The sequence below is a fragment of the Argopecten irradians genome, chromosome 4 (assembly GCF_041381155.1).
Source record: "Argopecten irradians isolate NY chromosome 4, Ai_NY, whole genome shotgun sequence".
Lineage (NCBI taxonomy): Eukaryota > Metazoa > Mollusca > Bivalvia > Pectinida > Pectinidae > Argopecten > Argopecten irradians.
This window is the reverse complement of record NC_091137.1, coordinates 37,518,363-37,534,508: the sequence shown is the minus strand read 5'-3', so window position 1 is coordinate 37,534,508 and position 16,146 is coordinate 37,518,363. Positions and strand designations below refer to the sequence as shown.

Below are 16,146 nucleotides of genomic sequence, written 5' to 3'. Positions count from 1 at the left end.
AAATAAATATTCGGCTTCGTATGTTGGAATCGTTTATAAATCTTTGATGTTGTTGGGACGACAGGTCTTGCCGACACATGTCTAGGGTATTATAAATGACACACATTCCACAGTTGACCTTGTTTCGTTTTACCTGACCCTTTGATCAATCGATAATTACAGGTATATAATATTTTTTCTTCATCTAACACCAAATTATCTTTGTGAAAAATACTAAGAATATTTTTCATGGCCTTCAAAAACCACCTTTTTACAATTAACACGAAAATGGTAAAATATAATTATCGCCAATGAGAAAGTAAAACCTAAACCGGAAGTGAACGGACGACGGAAGTGGTCCGCGAAGCCCCGTTTCCATGAGCAACGTCACACAGAGAACGACGCCAGTCTGGTAGTTTGTAGAATTTGTCAATAATTTACCAGCACGTATCGGGATACAGAGACCAGTTGGGCTTTGACAGCCATTGTTTGTGTACGGAGGTGAGGTGTTAAAGCCACAACCATGCTGGGAACTAAAGCAGCAACCACCATAGGACCTGAATCGTGGAGAAACAATACATTGAAAGGGATAAAAATATCTCAAACAATTGTTCAAAAGAGTGACAAAAGTTGTGATGTTGGACGGGCTCTAGATCCTTTACCTCATCTCCGAGACACAGTAGCCCAACTGAGCAATGATGAAATTCACAGATATACTAGAGAGGTTAGAATTGTGGTAGCCAGACTCAGAGAGAGTCTTTTGGACACAAATGAAGAAATTAAAGCCCTCTCCAGGGGAAAAGAAGCACTTGAAAAGTCTTTGGAGCATACCAGAAAAGATATCAGATTGAATAAAGACAGTCAAGATATAAGGGTATCCAGACCAGCAAAAGAAAGGGTATGTTGTCTTAATGACATATGCATTTTGATGTTGCATTATTTTCACTAGCACTAGATATTTTAGGGGTTAACTTAATCTTTTGTGATTCCATGATACAACTTACAAGGTGACATGCTGAAACTTTACGTAATGATGGCATTCATTTGTTTTTAAATGGGATTTAATTATTCGAAGACATACTAATAATGAATGACCGCCTTGTTGGTTTGGGCCACAGTGTTAAATTGTCACGTTACAATTCAATAATGAAAGCAACAAAGTTAGAGATACTCAACTTATTTTGTTACATCCATGTTTATGGGGCATTAAAATCTGGGATCTCTGAAATCTTACATTGATTCTAGATGACATTCAGTCTAGTCTAGTTTGCTACATTTATCCATCAGCTTCAAGTCTTTGATTCTGGCAACATACTCAAAATCTATATCATGTCGCATGCATGGATATTTAAATGGATGCTGTGCTTTAGACAAAAATGTTAGCTACCTTTCAATGAAATTGAATGAAGGTACATGTATTCTAGTTGCAAAAAACTTTTATTATTTGTTTTGTCAGAGATGCAGATAACTTATATCACTCAGAGAAAATCCTACTACTGATCCTAAGCATTTACTAATAGTGTCCCAATTGACATGCATATAACATGTCGTTATTGTTATTGTCTTCACAATTATATGATTGATTTAAGGCTATTTTGTGTCTATTGTCAATAAGTATGCATTGTATGATTTATTTAATTTCAGGCTCCAAATGTTTAGTAAAACCAACAACACTTAGTCTTGAGCCTGAGAAACAATTCTGTCTTATCAACACTAATGGTAGTTGAACATCACTAATCAGATAAAATCAATGATACCTAATAGAGGATAATTAAAAAACAGATACAGACACATTATCATTACATTTAATGTATGCTTTGGTACATCTCTTGCTGTTGAAGTAGACACCTTTGACAGAGCTCTGAGAGCATAATACATAGGCCCTAGTTTCCATTGGAACATTAACATGAACATGTTCTTAATTTGAATAGAAAATTAACATAAAAGCTATAAGCCGTTGTTTGATAGAAATGATTTCTTTAGTAACACAAACATTATTCACAACCCTGAAGTAGGTTTACTTGTAATGCATTCAACAGTAATTCCATTGATCTTCAAATGAAGCAATTTATGTAGAGGCCTTCATTATATTTGTGCAACAAAAGCCTTTTAGTATTTAATGCCAGCCATACAAAACTTTCATTGTATTTATTTATGTGTGGTTTGCCCAATAAAAGAATAGTATACATACACCAGGGCAGGCTTTTAAGTATACAATCACCGTTGTCCATTGTAATTTTATCACCTTTTAATAGTAACTTTGATTATTTAATACCACATAGATCAATTGTAACATTTTAATTGATTTCAAACATATTTTTTGTATTCTGATAATATACTGTTACAAGTTTTTAGTTTTTATCAACCATTGTGTTGTGATATCTATTATTTATTAATTCTATGGTAAGAATCTATTTTTTATGGATTTCAGTCCATAGCTGAATATATATATATTTTTTTTTGTAAAAAGAAAAATATTTATAATTGTTACCAAAATATATTTCCACTGATTGCACTAATCTAGTTATTGCCACATACAAAAATAATGAAATGGTTAAGGTATTCAAAATTTTACCATTTGTCCTCCACCTCTGGGTTGCAATATGGCTTAGTGGTACACTGGTTAATTTTAGATGCTCGCCTAATTTTCTACTAATAGCCCATCCAACAAGAGCCACATTAGTTCAAAGCTTAATGGCCAGTTTGGATGGTGGTTCAATTCCTTCTCTCCAAGACATCTGCCACTTCTCCAAAACCTAGCCGTAGGTATGAAAACTAAAAAAAAGAGAAAGATATACGTATATGTTTAAATAGAAATCTTTTACAGGAAATTAACTTTCAAAAATCATTTCATAACTATTTAGAAATTCACTACCAATTATGCAGTTAAAACATTTGCTGTTAATTCTTTAGATTGCTAAACACTGGGTATTCATTTACTGAAAAGGTTCAGACTTGAAAAGTGGAATTCAATATTTAGTTTTTTCAAAAACATGCTATGAAGGGGCTTATGTCCATGTAAAACAAACAAACATTATTAATTGTTATTTACAAGCCACTCCTGAAAGTAAAACCATAGTTAAACAATCTTAGGCCTTTTAACCCCATCATATTTAATCTTGAAATAATCTGATGTAATCCACATCATAATGTTATGCAGGTCTATATGGGAGTATTTTTCAAATGTAATTTAGTCTATAGAAAACCCCCAGAAGTATCAGTTTCAAAAGTCATGAAATCATACTAGGGGGAGATAATCTGATTAATATAGAGATAAAATTCTCCCAAAAAGATAAGATATTACATATGTCAGATGCCAATGTTATAAAACTTATATCACATTATGCCATAGCAGGTTATTGGTGACAATGACTTATATGTTCAAACAAGAACTTTTTGTGAAACACATCCTATAATTATTGCTTTGAATTAATTATCAAAATGGCTAGCCAGATCTAGTTTCATAGCAAAACTCACCACAGTGTAAGTTTGTCATACATTTTATATTATAAAAACAGTACAAATTAGCAGATCAATAATAGAAAATCAGTCGTATATAAATGATTAAAATTGAATTAGGCTGACTAATCGATACCTATCAGATATACCTGTATAGGATTCAGTACACTGGACGACATGCCATGGTAACTATACAATATTGTCTGCCATGCGAAGTAAATTGCTGGTAAATAATTCAAGACCAAAATGTATCAGCACTAATTCATTGTATGTTCTCTTTATATATACCTGGAGTCAGATGATTCTATAACAAGTCGGCTAGTCAGCGAAATCAATACTCAATAACCTGATAGAGTCGCCAAACAAAGACCATTTTTATAAAATTTCACATTATAATGGAGAGGTAGAGACCAGCTAGTGCATAGCATGGTATACATGACAAAATATGACACAGTATGTTTAAACTTGACATGCTTATTTACCTTTGAAAATAACTATAAGGCAAGCACTTGGTGCATATCAATTATGATTTAGCTGTTCTGCCCCAATTTTTTACTCCAGTTTTGATGTATTATTTCTTCACTTAAAATTATCCATAGAAAGCTTTAAATTATCACAGAGGTTAAAGGAATAATCTTAGTTTTGTATGTACTCTCTTGAACTTTTGAAATGCTTTTCATGGAGAATTTTAAATTAAATTAAGAGTTTTGAGTTTAACAGAAAAATCTTAATTAAGTGAACTCTCTCAAACTTCTTTAAAGCTTTCCTATGGATAAATCTAAAGTTCAGCATTTCCCTTAACTTTCACTTCTTCTTCAATGCTTTCCTATTAAATTTTAGGTTCAGCATTTTCCTCAAGTTTTAAATATTAATAAAGCTGGGGCCAGAATGATCAGGTGTAGCTTTGTTATAATTTCACATAATGTATTGAACTGAAGTGACCAGTGGTTAGACTGACTATACTTATCGACCATTATACATATTGATAAGCTGCTTGACCACTCTAATTGACTTCAATTGGTCACTGCTGTCCAGTTCATTTCTGATGAACCTCTTCATTCATGGCTTTGTTCTTTGTGTTGCACTTATTGAACGACAAGGCCCATTCTAATCACCATGAAGTGGAATCCATGACAACTGTAACATTGAAATGATACAGCAATATATATATTATCGGTAGCTAGCTTTGCTCGATATAACAAGTTAAAAACTTTTGACATTTGAAAAGAAAAATTCAGTGACATTCATAGCTTAGTGAGCATTAATAGCACAATCATATGGAGTGGTTATGAGCCATGAGTGAACTCAATTTGCATGACTAATCAGAGCCCAATATCACAAACATTCCTTACCTTTATGGAATTCTTAACTTAAAATTCTCCATTACAGAAATTATAAGGAAAAATCTCAAATTAATTAGCCTTCCTGGCTTATGGAGAATTTGAAGTTAATTAAGGAATTAATTTCTTTAAAGTAATGTTTGTTGAAAACTTAAAATAATTAAATTAATTGAGTTAAAATTGGTCAAAGTGTATAATGTTGCTTTGCCATTTTCACACATCTTTTGCAAAATTGATTGAGCTGTGTTCATCATCAGTCTCCCAACTGTACCAGCTTATAACAAATTGGGAATAAGCAACTGTAAATGTCATTTAGAAATAAAATTTGTAGACTAAGGGGAGATAACTTTAATTTATTTCAGTTTAGTGCATTATATTCAAATTATTTGAAATAACTCCACTTTGTAAAGCTAGAATTATGCAGTATAAACTTTGCTGGATTTCCTAGATTAAATTGATATTATACTGATGATATATACATTTATGTGTTATACTGATCAATGACTCAGTAACTATATTTAAGTATGTAAATTTACATTACACATGCATATCTCTCATGATATTGAATGTATTACCTGCGTTTGTTTGAAGTGCCTATTGATTTAGCTTTTACCAGAAGTGATTTCCTGTTTGGTCTGTAACAGGGATGCATGGAAATTACATCATTATTCATCATACCAATCAGCAACAGAAATTTAGAGAAATATAACATTTCATGGTTACTAGTAATGCAATTGACTTGTACCAAAAAGAAAAAAATAAGTATATCCATGTAAATAATTTTTTGCTGCTAAAAAAAAATAAAAAAAAAAGCAATAACATTATTAATTAAGAGGTACGATAAATCATATAATGTTGCAAGAGGAAAAAATGCTAAAATAGTACTAGGGAAAATGAGATAGATAAAAGACTGCAAAAGTTAAGATATAAAGCTATTAAGTTATAAATAACAGAAAAAATAAGTTACAACAGAAAAAAAATGCTACAGAAATGAAAAAAAACCTTACTCCTGTCCAAGACCCCGACCGACCCACCCGTCCCCTTGCCCACTAGAAAAACCATCAAAAAGCAACAACAACAAAAAACCCATAAAAATAATACAGATTTACAGAAAGTACAGTCAAAGGTAACAACAGAAAAAGAAACAAAAAATAACATATGGTAACAAAAGAAATGATAAAGTAACCAAAGAAATGATTAAGTAAACAAAGAAATGATAAAGTAAACAAAGAAATGATAAAGTAAACAAAGAAATGATAAAGTAACAAAAAGATAAAGTGCGTGGAGAGAGGGGAGATAAAGAGTATAAACAATAAAAACAAACAGGTAAGATTGTAAAACTAACTGAATCAGCATTAATTAAATCATAAATCAGATAAAACAACAACAAATGATAATAAAAACAAAGTAGCTATCGAACAGTGCTGATCGTGGTAATCAGACAGCCTCCGTATACCTGTAGGTTTTATTCTCCAACACCACTGGTAACGATTGGTCGTAACCAATGTAAACATGTCATTAGCCTGTTTAGTTCTACCACACATGTAGATGGTGAGGCGTCTTTATAATCAATTATTAAAAACAATTTCCCAAAACAACAATTAGTGACCTGTATCAAGTCGATTGAGGCTGGGGTCAGTACGACTATAAAAATGGTCAGTTTCTGTGGGCCAAAGGAAAGTTCCGTTACTCTACCACAAAAAGTGATTTTTATGAGGCTAGGTTCATCTGACTATCAAAATGGTCAGTTTGTATGGACCCAAGGACTTTTTACCACAGTAAGTTATTCGGGCTAGGGTCATCCAACTATAAAATTGGTCACTTTCTATATGGGCAAAATGAAACTTTACTGCACCACACAACTGTGGCTTAGGGTCATTTTACTATGACTTGAATTGAATTGAATTGAATTACTATGAAAATGGTCAGTTCCTATTGACCACAGGAAACTTCATAGCTGAAAAGTTGTCTTAGACTGTTGTTTAATACTGAATTTAAAAAAAAAAAGTTGTTTTTTTACTTCAGTCTCAGCTGATCATGATAATGCCAGCACCATTTTAATGATAACCATACATTTTAACAACTTATATAGGCATCTCTGTAGCATGAATATTGTATAATTTATTGACAGTAGCAATGATATGATAGGCTATATACACATGCAGTCTTGAATGGAATTTTAACCCCTGTGCTTTCTCTCTCTGCTTTTGGAATGGGGCCCATGCCTTTGAAATTGGGAAAATGTGTGACAAAACAAAAATTTGGGAAAAATTGTGAACTATGTAATAAAGCATAACAAAAAAGATTTTTTATTTCCAGTGTAGTTAACTAAGTTCATACAATATTTTTGGATAGTTTTTAAGAATTTTTGATTTTTGGAAATTAAAGGCTTGAATTGGGAAAAATTTAGAGGCTTTTGCCATGGGAATCAGCCCCAAATAACACTGAAAACAAAGCCCTGCACACATCCCAGTTCCCTTCCCCTCCTCCAAAAAAATCTCTTACACTCTGTTAAAAAAAAAAACCCAAAAAACCATAACACACACCCTGTCACACATTATATGTATGGTTATTATTTTGAACTATAGGATTAATTTATTTATATGGTATATATGGTATTTTTTTATCACTTCTGTTAAACATTTTTTCACCATTTTCCATTTTGACAATTTATTTATATCTCAACAAACAATATTTGTTCTTGTTCTTCACAATGGAACAAGGTTCAGGCTTAAGTTTCCTCATGTAAATATAATAAATGTTAATAGATTGACCTACCATAGTTACCTGTACCCCAAGCTGTGGTTGGGATGGGGAGGTGAAATTAGAACCTGTTGGTACAGGTATCCTAGTGCACTAGGTACCATGTAATTATATACTTAATATGTACCTATCATAAAGGTTAACCAACAACCCTTCCATTAAAAGCATCAAGAACATTAAAAGATTAGTCATAACTTCATTATAATATATTTTTGTAATTATACACAATTTTAAATTTCATAATCACATGTAAATACATAAAGTGCATATAACTTTATTTTTCCTTTAGCAGTATCATTATAATTTTCACTTAAATTAGAAGTTTTTAATATATATGTACTAATTCAAAATGAAACAAGATTGAACCACCTTAAAAGAAAATGCAGTTTACCAAATGCTGTATGACTTATAAATAATATCATTGAATTTAACACCCTTATCAACATAAAAAAGACATATAATTAGTAAGTCAAATAATCAATAATACCGCTACTGTAAATAATATTGATTTGATTTTTGTTTAAAGTTTAATTTTTATTGTTTGAATTGTTAATGGTATAAAACTGAAATGTTGATTTTGTCTATCGAGATATATATATATATATATATATCACAGGCTTTTAATAATATTACATGTATTTGATATTTGGGTTGAACGGTCAGACACATTTTGGTGTTGAGTCGAGCTGTCAGTATAACGTTTGTCTGGAGTACCTGGTTATAATACAAATACTTCACCAACAATGGCAACCATTCATGGTTACACACATACAAACACCTAGGTCACAAGTATGCCTTATTCACACTGAACCTATACCTCCATTAAAGTTTAACAGCTAAAGCTCTTGGCTATACACATCGATAGTACCTATTGTTCTCTCAATTGTAATTCCGTCGGAATGGCAGTTCACTTTCCTTTGATGCCATGTTTACGGCAAGAATGATGAAAACATTGTGAAATAATTACTACTGCAATTATTGAGTGAATGAATTTGCGTACGATTTGAATTTTGTAATGCCTATTATAAGGAGAGATAATTTTCAAGACAAAATATGTAAAAGAGCTGCATTAACAGAATCATTGTATGGAAAGACTTTTCAACAGGGCCTACAAATTTTTTTCGAAATGTTAATTGTCAAAAAGTTCCTCTCTAAATTTTTTTGGAAAATGTTTATTACCTGAGAACAAACTAATATGTTTGTTAAATATAAAACCATTTATTAACGTTTACACATTTCTGGACCAAATCGTTGTAAAGTTTATATATGTACATGTATTTGGTTTGGACTTCTACTCAAAGTAAGCCTTTTGCCAAATCTTTACTGCTAAGGTGTACATAGTAAATGGCCCAATTATACATTGTTGTGTAAGATGAGAGGTATCTATATACCTATAGGAATGGATCAAAGCCAGATTGACGTCAGTCTTACCCAAAGCCTACTACATGTATAGTATTTTTGGTCATAACAATATTACCTTCATAATATTGCCTAGGTCATACATTAAGTATCATTATACATTGTATATTATAAATTGTGTCATAAGTACCTGGGGTATGTTAAACTTATCATAATTTTTTCACTACAAGAGCATTGGCTGATGATTTTCTCAAACTTATTATAAAAACGTAAAATTGGATTTTAAAATAATATTTTTGATTCCTACAGGAGCACGACGGAGCTGATGATTTACTCAATGCTGAGAGGGCTCACCTGTTAAACTGTAAAAAGGCTTTAGAGCAACAGCTCAAATCTGTCCAACAACAACTCCAGGTCAGTGTTAACTCGTAGACTTTGTGGTCAATGTCATAATAATCTGTAGTACAGAAGACATCTCTTATTATAACAGATATTTCAATTCTGAAAAAAAAAAAAAAAATATTTATTTTAATGGTAAAGTTTTGTAACCAAGATGAAACCCAGCTTCATTTCAAATCTGGAATAACACATCAGTTATAACATGATTACTGTAGCTATACGCATATATGAGATTAAAAAATCCTACATTGGTCTGTCATCTCAAGTACTAAAATAAAGAGGTATATGTCTCAACTTACGTGACAGAAATTTGTTTATCAGCACAAGGCTCGTCGAATGCTGACCAGCCAAACTTTTTCATGAGGGTAAAAATATCCTTATGAAATTATTAATTTGACAGACTGATGTCTGATTATTTTTCTTTCATACTTTAAAGAAAAAAAAAGAAGAAATAGCAAGTTGTCTTAATGATATCATTACAGGCTCACTTAATGTATGCATGAAAATTTGTTTTGTTATATACAACGTTTGCTTTGGTAATGTTGTATGTGTTGATACAATTTAAAATATGTAACTATTTTAGTGCATGTAAGCTGTTTTACAACAACCATGTGAGATGGAGTTATCCCTGTAGTGTGTGAGAATATAAATTATGCAATATACAAATTGTAATTGATATTCTTACCATATTCTGTTCCTATTTTGGGCTAGCTATTTCACTTACTTACCTAACGGAATCCAACTGAATGTTTTATATAGGTATTGGACGCTGCCCGTCGCCGCCTTTTTGCCACACTACAGGAACGATCCCGTGTGCTGGACCTACTGAACCATGCTCTGTCCTCCATCAGCAACACCTCCGCCAGTATGTGCGGTCCCGGCGGCCTACATCGCAGTAAAACTTCCCTGGACGGTCGTCTGTCCCGTCTCGCCCTGGCCACCACACAGGCTGACCCATTAGGACCCTTCACACCCGAGGCTGACCAGGCTCTGTTAGACGCAGAGGAAGCCAGGTCGAGGAGTGGATACCTCAGAAAGGAGCTTAAAGAAGCCATCGAGAGGACAGAGAAATTGAAGGAGGCTGCTCACAAGTCTGTCAATGACGGCATCACACAGAAGCTCTCTGAAACCATCACATTGAAGGTAGGTTTTACTATTCCAATGTTCAAAGATATGGCAGTTATATAATTATAAAAGTGAAAAATAACATACAAGTAAAATTTGGGGGCAATGGTGGTCGTGTAATTAAGGTGTTTTGACATATTATATTACACCTCTGGTGGTGAGTTTGAATTCCATGTGGGACAATTGCCTTATATCATATATATACTGACCATAGGTCTAGGTTTTTTTTTCTGTGAGGTCTAGGTTTTTTTTTCTGTGTACTCCAGCTTTTCTTCATCTCCTAAACCTGGCACATCCTGAAATGACCTTCGCTGTTAGTATAGGATGTAAATAAAATAAGCATAACATAATTAGTATGTAAGGATCTTTCAAAATATATAGTAATATGATTATGACAAGTTAACAGACCACCAAATCTTGAAGAATAAGTCCATTCTGTAACTTGTTAAGATGAAGAGATATTGACAACTCGCATGTCTTTACTTATAGCAACATCTTGGTGTGACATTGGGAGAGAACAGACATGGAATCCACCGAGCCCAGCGTTGGTACGACGCTACAGAGAAGGCTAGAGGCTACACACTGGTAAGTTATCTCAACAAAATATACAGAATATTTAATTTATTTTACGTGTATTAAAAGTTTCTTACCTTTATCATATCTTAAAGATGAGTTTATAGATACATTGTTCGACCCATTACTTAAGCTCCTCAGTGTTCCTGTTAGCCCCAAATACCCTGCATGGGGTCTCAAGTTCACCTACCATGAATCTAAGTCTTTATGAAATACAGACTTATAATATGAATACCTTGTAGTTTTCTCTGGAAACTGATTTGTGGCTTATTTTGGGAATCAATTTTTTTCAATAAGATCCCCAACACTATTTTAACAAATTTCCAGAAATTTGACACACCATATTTCCATTTTACTGGAGGATGGATTTGACAAATGGAATAATAATGAAGATCACAAGAATTATTTATATACCAGTACTGTTCTTAATTTGTTTTACAGGAAAAGAAAAATCAAAAAGTAAACAACAGTTTGTTTGTTAGTTATTATTGTTATTTAGACTGTTAATTCACAAGTGATTTTCTGCGTTTAAATATCAAGTATTAGAATTGTGAATATTGCTTAGGTTTAATTGAAGGATATTTTCGACAAATACATGCCCACATATGAAATCAGCATGGTCAAGTTGATTATCAAGTTAAAATATGTTTTTTTTGTCAATGTTACATACCTGTAGTTCAGTTGGAGAAATCATGCTTTACATAATTTCTGTTTCCATGATGTGGTTTCCTTTACTCGGCATAGTGAGTAAACAAAACAACTAGCTGAAATTCTGTATCTAGGATGAATACAAATATACTTGCTACAATGTTTCAATGCAGTTTATATTTGCATTAATTTCTGAAATATTATAAAGATAATTTACCACATTGATATAACTAAACTGATCAAATTCCCAAATACAGCCCAATGTGAAATTGAGAAAGCATGGTTTCATTACCCAACGCTGTTATTAACACTTCTGAATTCCGAAATTTTGTTTGTTATTGGTTCATTTTGTGTTTCTTCAATCAGTGAAAAATGTTCATGAAACTCGTTCAAAAAAGTGATCAGGCCTACTACTACTATTTAGATTTTAATTTGTCGTAATATTGAAATTTATTTATCATCTACATTATCGCTATAGATAGTAGAACACCTTGATGTTAGTTGTATGATTCTCGGCTATTACAGCAACGAAAGATGTTCAAAAAACCAAGATGAGGACCTACATTTGTACTAGCTTTCAGAGTTTTTAGATCAATGTTGTCAGACAGGTTTTCTGAAAATAAGAACTCCAACTGCTTTTCACCTTAAGTTTATTTCTTCTCTGGGTTGGGGGGTATTATTTGCGGTAGTCAATATACATTACATATTCTGAACTTACTATTCAGGGACCAGTGACCAGTGCTGATCTGACCACCAGAGAAAGGCTTGACCGACCCCTAGTGAGGGTATTCCAGAGACATCCCGGCACACAGCTTCCCGAGGCCCAGGAGATCATCAAGGTAGGTCACTCACAAGGGTGAACTCCATCCTTGTCAGAGCTTGTCTTCGCTCTTTGATCAGCAGAGATTTTATAGATTCTTTTGGTTTTTTTTTGGTTCAGTCTGGGTTCATCAGGGCTTGTCATATGTATATGGTTCTTAAAGGCTTGCAAAAACATTGATCATCAAGGCTTGTCCGAGCTCTTTTGGGCTTGTTGTGGCTCTTCTGGTCTTCTGGGCTTGTCAGGTCTTGTCTGACCCCAAAGTATGAAATTGTCTAAGTTTTTAATTAACAGTATGATGTAGTTTGTAGACTGAGCCAATTACAGTGCATGTTACAAAAATTAAATCAACCAAAGTTTAAGATTGTTTTATGATTCTAGATCTTTTGGGCTTTCCGGGCTCATTAGGAATTATCACTTTAAAGTATTTGATTATCATACAGGAAATAATGAGCTACCTTTTATGGTATTGTGGGCAACATTTTCATTATGGCATTCAATATGAAATATTTTAGCCATATATATAACAGTACTGACCTGTGAAATGTTTTTTCTCTGTAGAATGGTGGAGGTTTGCTACAATCACTGACCGCCACCAGTAGGAATATCGGGCTGCTCAATCTAGCTAACATCAAACTCCGGGAAGACATCAAGAGCAAGGGTGCCGCTTCCTCTGTCGATGCCAGCATCATCCGTCTCCGCCGTAGGAGGGGAGACCATAGATGGACATTAGGAGCTGCGTTCTAGCTGTATTTACTGCATGTTTGCTGTGAACTTTATAAAATAGGTGCAACGCATCCACGGGAGGGAATGAATTAGCATCTTAAGGATGACTACTACACTGTGTATCTAGTCTGTTACCAACAGGTTTAAACTAAAATGTTATTATTTTTACGAATTATTGCCAGGAAAATTCTATAACTTTCTTATTACTTTGGTTGTGTTTTGTGTTCTGAGGTCCGTTACAGGATATAGGTGAATGTGAGTGAGAGAAAATGGAAATTGATTGATCTGGATTTTAAGAAGTAAAGAAAAGCTTGTAGAATTTTTCTGGCTATTGATAAGAACTGGATTGAGTGATAATGACATTTTTTGGTGATTTAGTGGATGGTTACAAACCTTGACCTACTTGTTATAAAAAGTATTACAACAATTTCTATATTGTTTGTTTTTTACTTGTTATCAGTTTATATATATATACCAGTTAATTTGGTATATATATTTTTTCTTCCCCGTTGAAACATCTTGTATTAGCAAAGTTATTAAGATCGCAAAACAACTTTTTTGTAATATTGTCCTATATTAATTCAAAATAAATTTTACTTTCCTTTTGTTTTACTTTAAAATCAATAATGGAAAATGCTGAAATAAAATTCAAAGTCATTTTGTGTGTTTCAGATTTAATTATAATTACTTTAGCATCATGTGACATATTTTGTATTGAAAAATTATCATTTTAAAGACAACATGCCAGGTAATTTGTTAAAGTTATGAATATGGACAATTCCTAAAAAAAATCTGTGATTTTCTCTTTTCTTAATTTATTGATACAAAAATGTATTTGATTGTGTAGTATGGTTATATATCAAGCTTTAGTGCTGCACTTCATAGATATGTGTCAAATAAAACTTTTAATCTTTTTTTACCAATCTGATTGATTTCAGTATTAGAGAGTAGCTATGGTTGTTACATGTTATACGTATCAGTATTATATGTTGCTGTGCTTTAAGCAGCAGCCATGACCATGTGAGGAATCTGATTGATAATTTTACAGTATTGAACTGCTGAAACCCAGTGCGTAGTATTAATTATTAAGTATTGTTTAAAAGCAGTATTGGATTATAACAAAGGGATATGACCAGTTTGTTTTTAATATTAAAACAGGATTAAGTTGAACATTCCCCGACATTGCTCAAGCAAATATTGTTTTTGGTCTCCTGATGTTCTATTTGCATGTGAAGAAATTGGATCAAACCAACATTTTACATTTATTACTGGTATATATTTTTTTTTTTTCATTTATTCCATTGTTTGTAAGATATATATACAATACAAAGTATTTGTTAATTGCTTATTGTTAATGTAAAAAAAAACAAATATTATATATTGTTCTGTTCACTTTGTGAATATTATATTTATACATAATTATCATTTACATGTGTAATTAATGACTTGCTGTCAAACTGTGATACCAATTTGTTAGTGACGTTTTTTTGTTGTTGAGTTGTTATATGCTGCTAATTAAGTATCATATGCATTCATTTTTTTCCTCCCTTTGTTTTATTTCTACTTTGATTGAAGAATCTTCTTTAGGTACCCGTAACACTACTCAAATTGATGATAAACTGTGATACCCAATGTGGAACAATTTTTGCCATCAGTATACTGGCCTAAATATTATATTGCTTGTTTAAGGTGTTACTAAGTGTTATCTTCTATTTAAATAATCTACAATAAATGTTCTGTTACATAGATAAATGTTTTCAAAATATCTGTAGTGTACATTTTTACACATATTCCAAAACTTTTTAAACCTTATTCCCCAACATGTGCTTTTAACCCCCAAAGACAGTTATGGATTCTTCTAGTTCAAACACTGAAACAGTTCATTATGAAATTTCGGGGATGAATGAGTTAATAGTTTAAGAAATCTGTACAAAACTGTAGAAAAATAAAAACAACTGCTCCTTGAAGAACACAAGACAGCATGAGTGTGCAGTTACAAGTTTAGAGCCTAAATATAGTTTGTAGTATTGGTTGTCTTTAGACCATCAAAACATTCATTCACTTCTTAGTTCATCGTCGGCACTGTATCATTGCACTGCAAACAAACTTTTTTTGTTGCACACCTTATCAAACTATTGAGAGTGCTAAATAAAATGCTTGATAGGCATTCTTGGTGTTTGTTTTGTTTGTTTGTTGACTGGCTCTCTTACAATCAGGGCTAAGTGTCACGAACATTCCTAAATTAACTTACACAGAAAATTCTTAAAGATGCTCCACCGCTGATAAATGGTATTTTTTCCCTTTCAAAAACAAGAACAGACAATAAAGTATTTTTCTTCAGTTACAAAAGTTACTCACTTTACACTATTCTCACCATCGAAAAGTTTGAGCTTCTAATTTTACTTAAAGATAAAAATATCAAAAATAATTAATTGCATCCCAAAAAAATTCCGTGGCACTATGTCCTATATGGAGTGCAGTACTGATTGCGCATGCACCAAAAGCAAAACAAATTATTTTAAATTATTTTTTATGTTAATTAGACATATATATACACGATTAAACACTAGTTATTGCTCAAATGATGAGTATCATTTATGCTCTGTCTGCGGTGGAGCATCTTTAAAAGTTCTCAATGAAAAAGTTAGTTAGAGAAAGTTTCCAAAAGAAATTTAAAGCATTACAGAAGTTAGGGAAACCTACTTGGCTGAAGATTTTATACTTCAAACTTCATTAATGCTTTTTCAATGGAGAATTTGGAAGTTTTTAAAATTCTTTAAAATAAAGAAATTTTCATGAAACTTGGTCCAAGTGATAGAGTCAATCTTGTCTTTAAAGAAAAAATTACAGATTTTCACTTATCAAAATTTTGCAATCAGATATGATCAACTGGCCACCAGACCTTGGTTATTGATTTTCTCAGCAGAATTCTAATACTAGATTATCTCCCCTAGT

The 16,146-nt window shown here is 32.4% G+C and overlaps 1 protein-coding gene across 1 annotated transcript; it reads left to right on the top strand.

The window, feature by feature from the left end:
* The first annotated feature begins 333 nt into the window (after positions 1-333).
* LOC138321554 (tektin-like protein 1) lies at positions 334-15,358 on the top strand. The gene is made up of 6 exons (XM_069265301.1): positions 334-877; positions 9,210-9,314; positions 10,059-10,442; positions 10,914-11,009; positions 12,371-12,484; positions 13,027-15,358. The coding sequence occupies exons 1-6, from the start codon at positions 503-505 to the stop codon at positions 13,210-13,212; spliced, it is 1,260 nt and encodes a 419-aa protein (XP_069121402.1). The 5' UTR covers positions 334-502; the 3' UTR covers positions 13,213-15,358.
* The last annotated feature ends 788 nt before the right edge of the window (positions 15,359-16,146 follow it).

Bases quoted from the DNA above. Each gene is read 5' to 3' on its own strand.
- LOC138321554 (XM_069265301.1), top strand. From the start codon at position 503: ATGCTGGGAACTAAAGCAGCAACCACCATAGGACCTGAATCGTGGAGA. The intron at 9,315-10,058 runs GTCAGTGTTAAC...TGTTTTATATAG, and splicing joins CTGTCCAACAACAACTCCAG to GTATTGGACGCTGCCCGTCG. The intron at 11,010-12,370 runs GTAAGTTATCTC...CTTACTATTCAG, and splicing joins AGGCTAGAGGCTACACACTG to GGACCAGTGACCAGTGCTGA.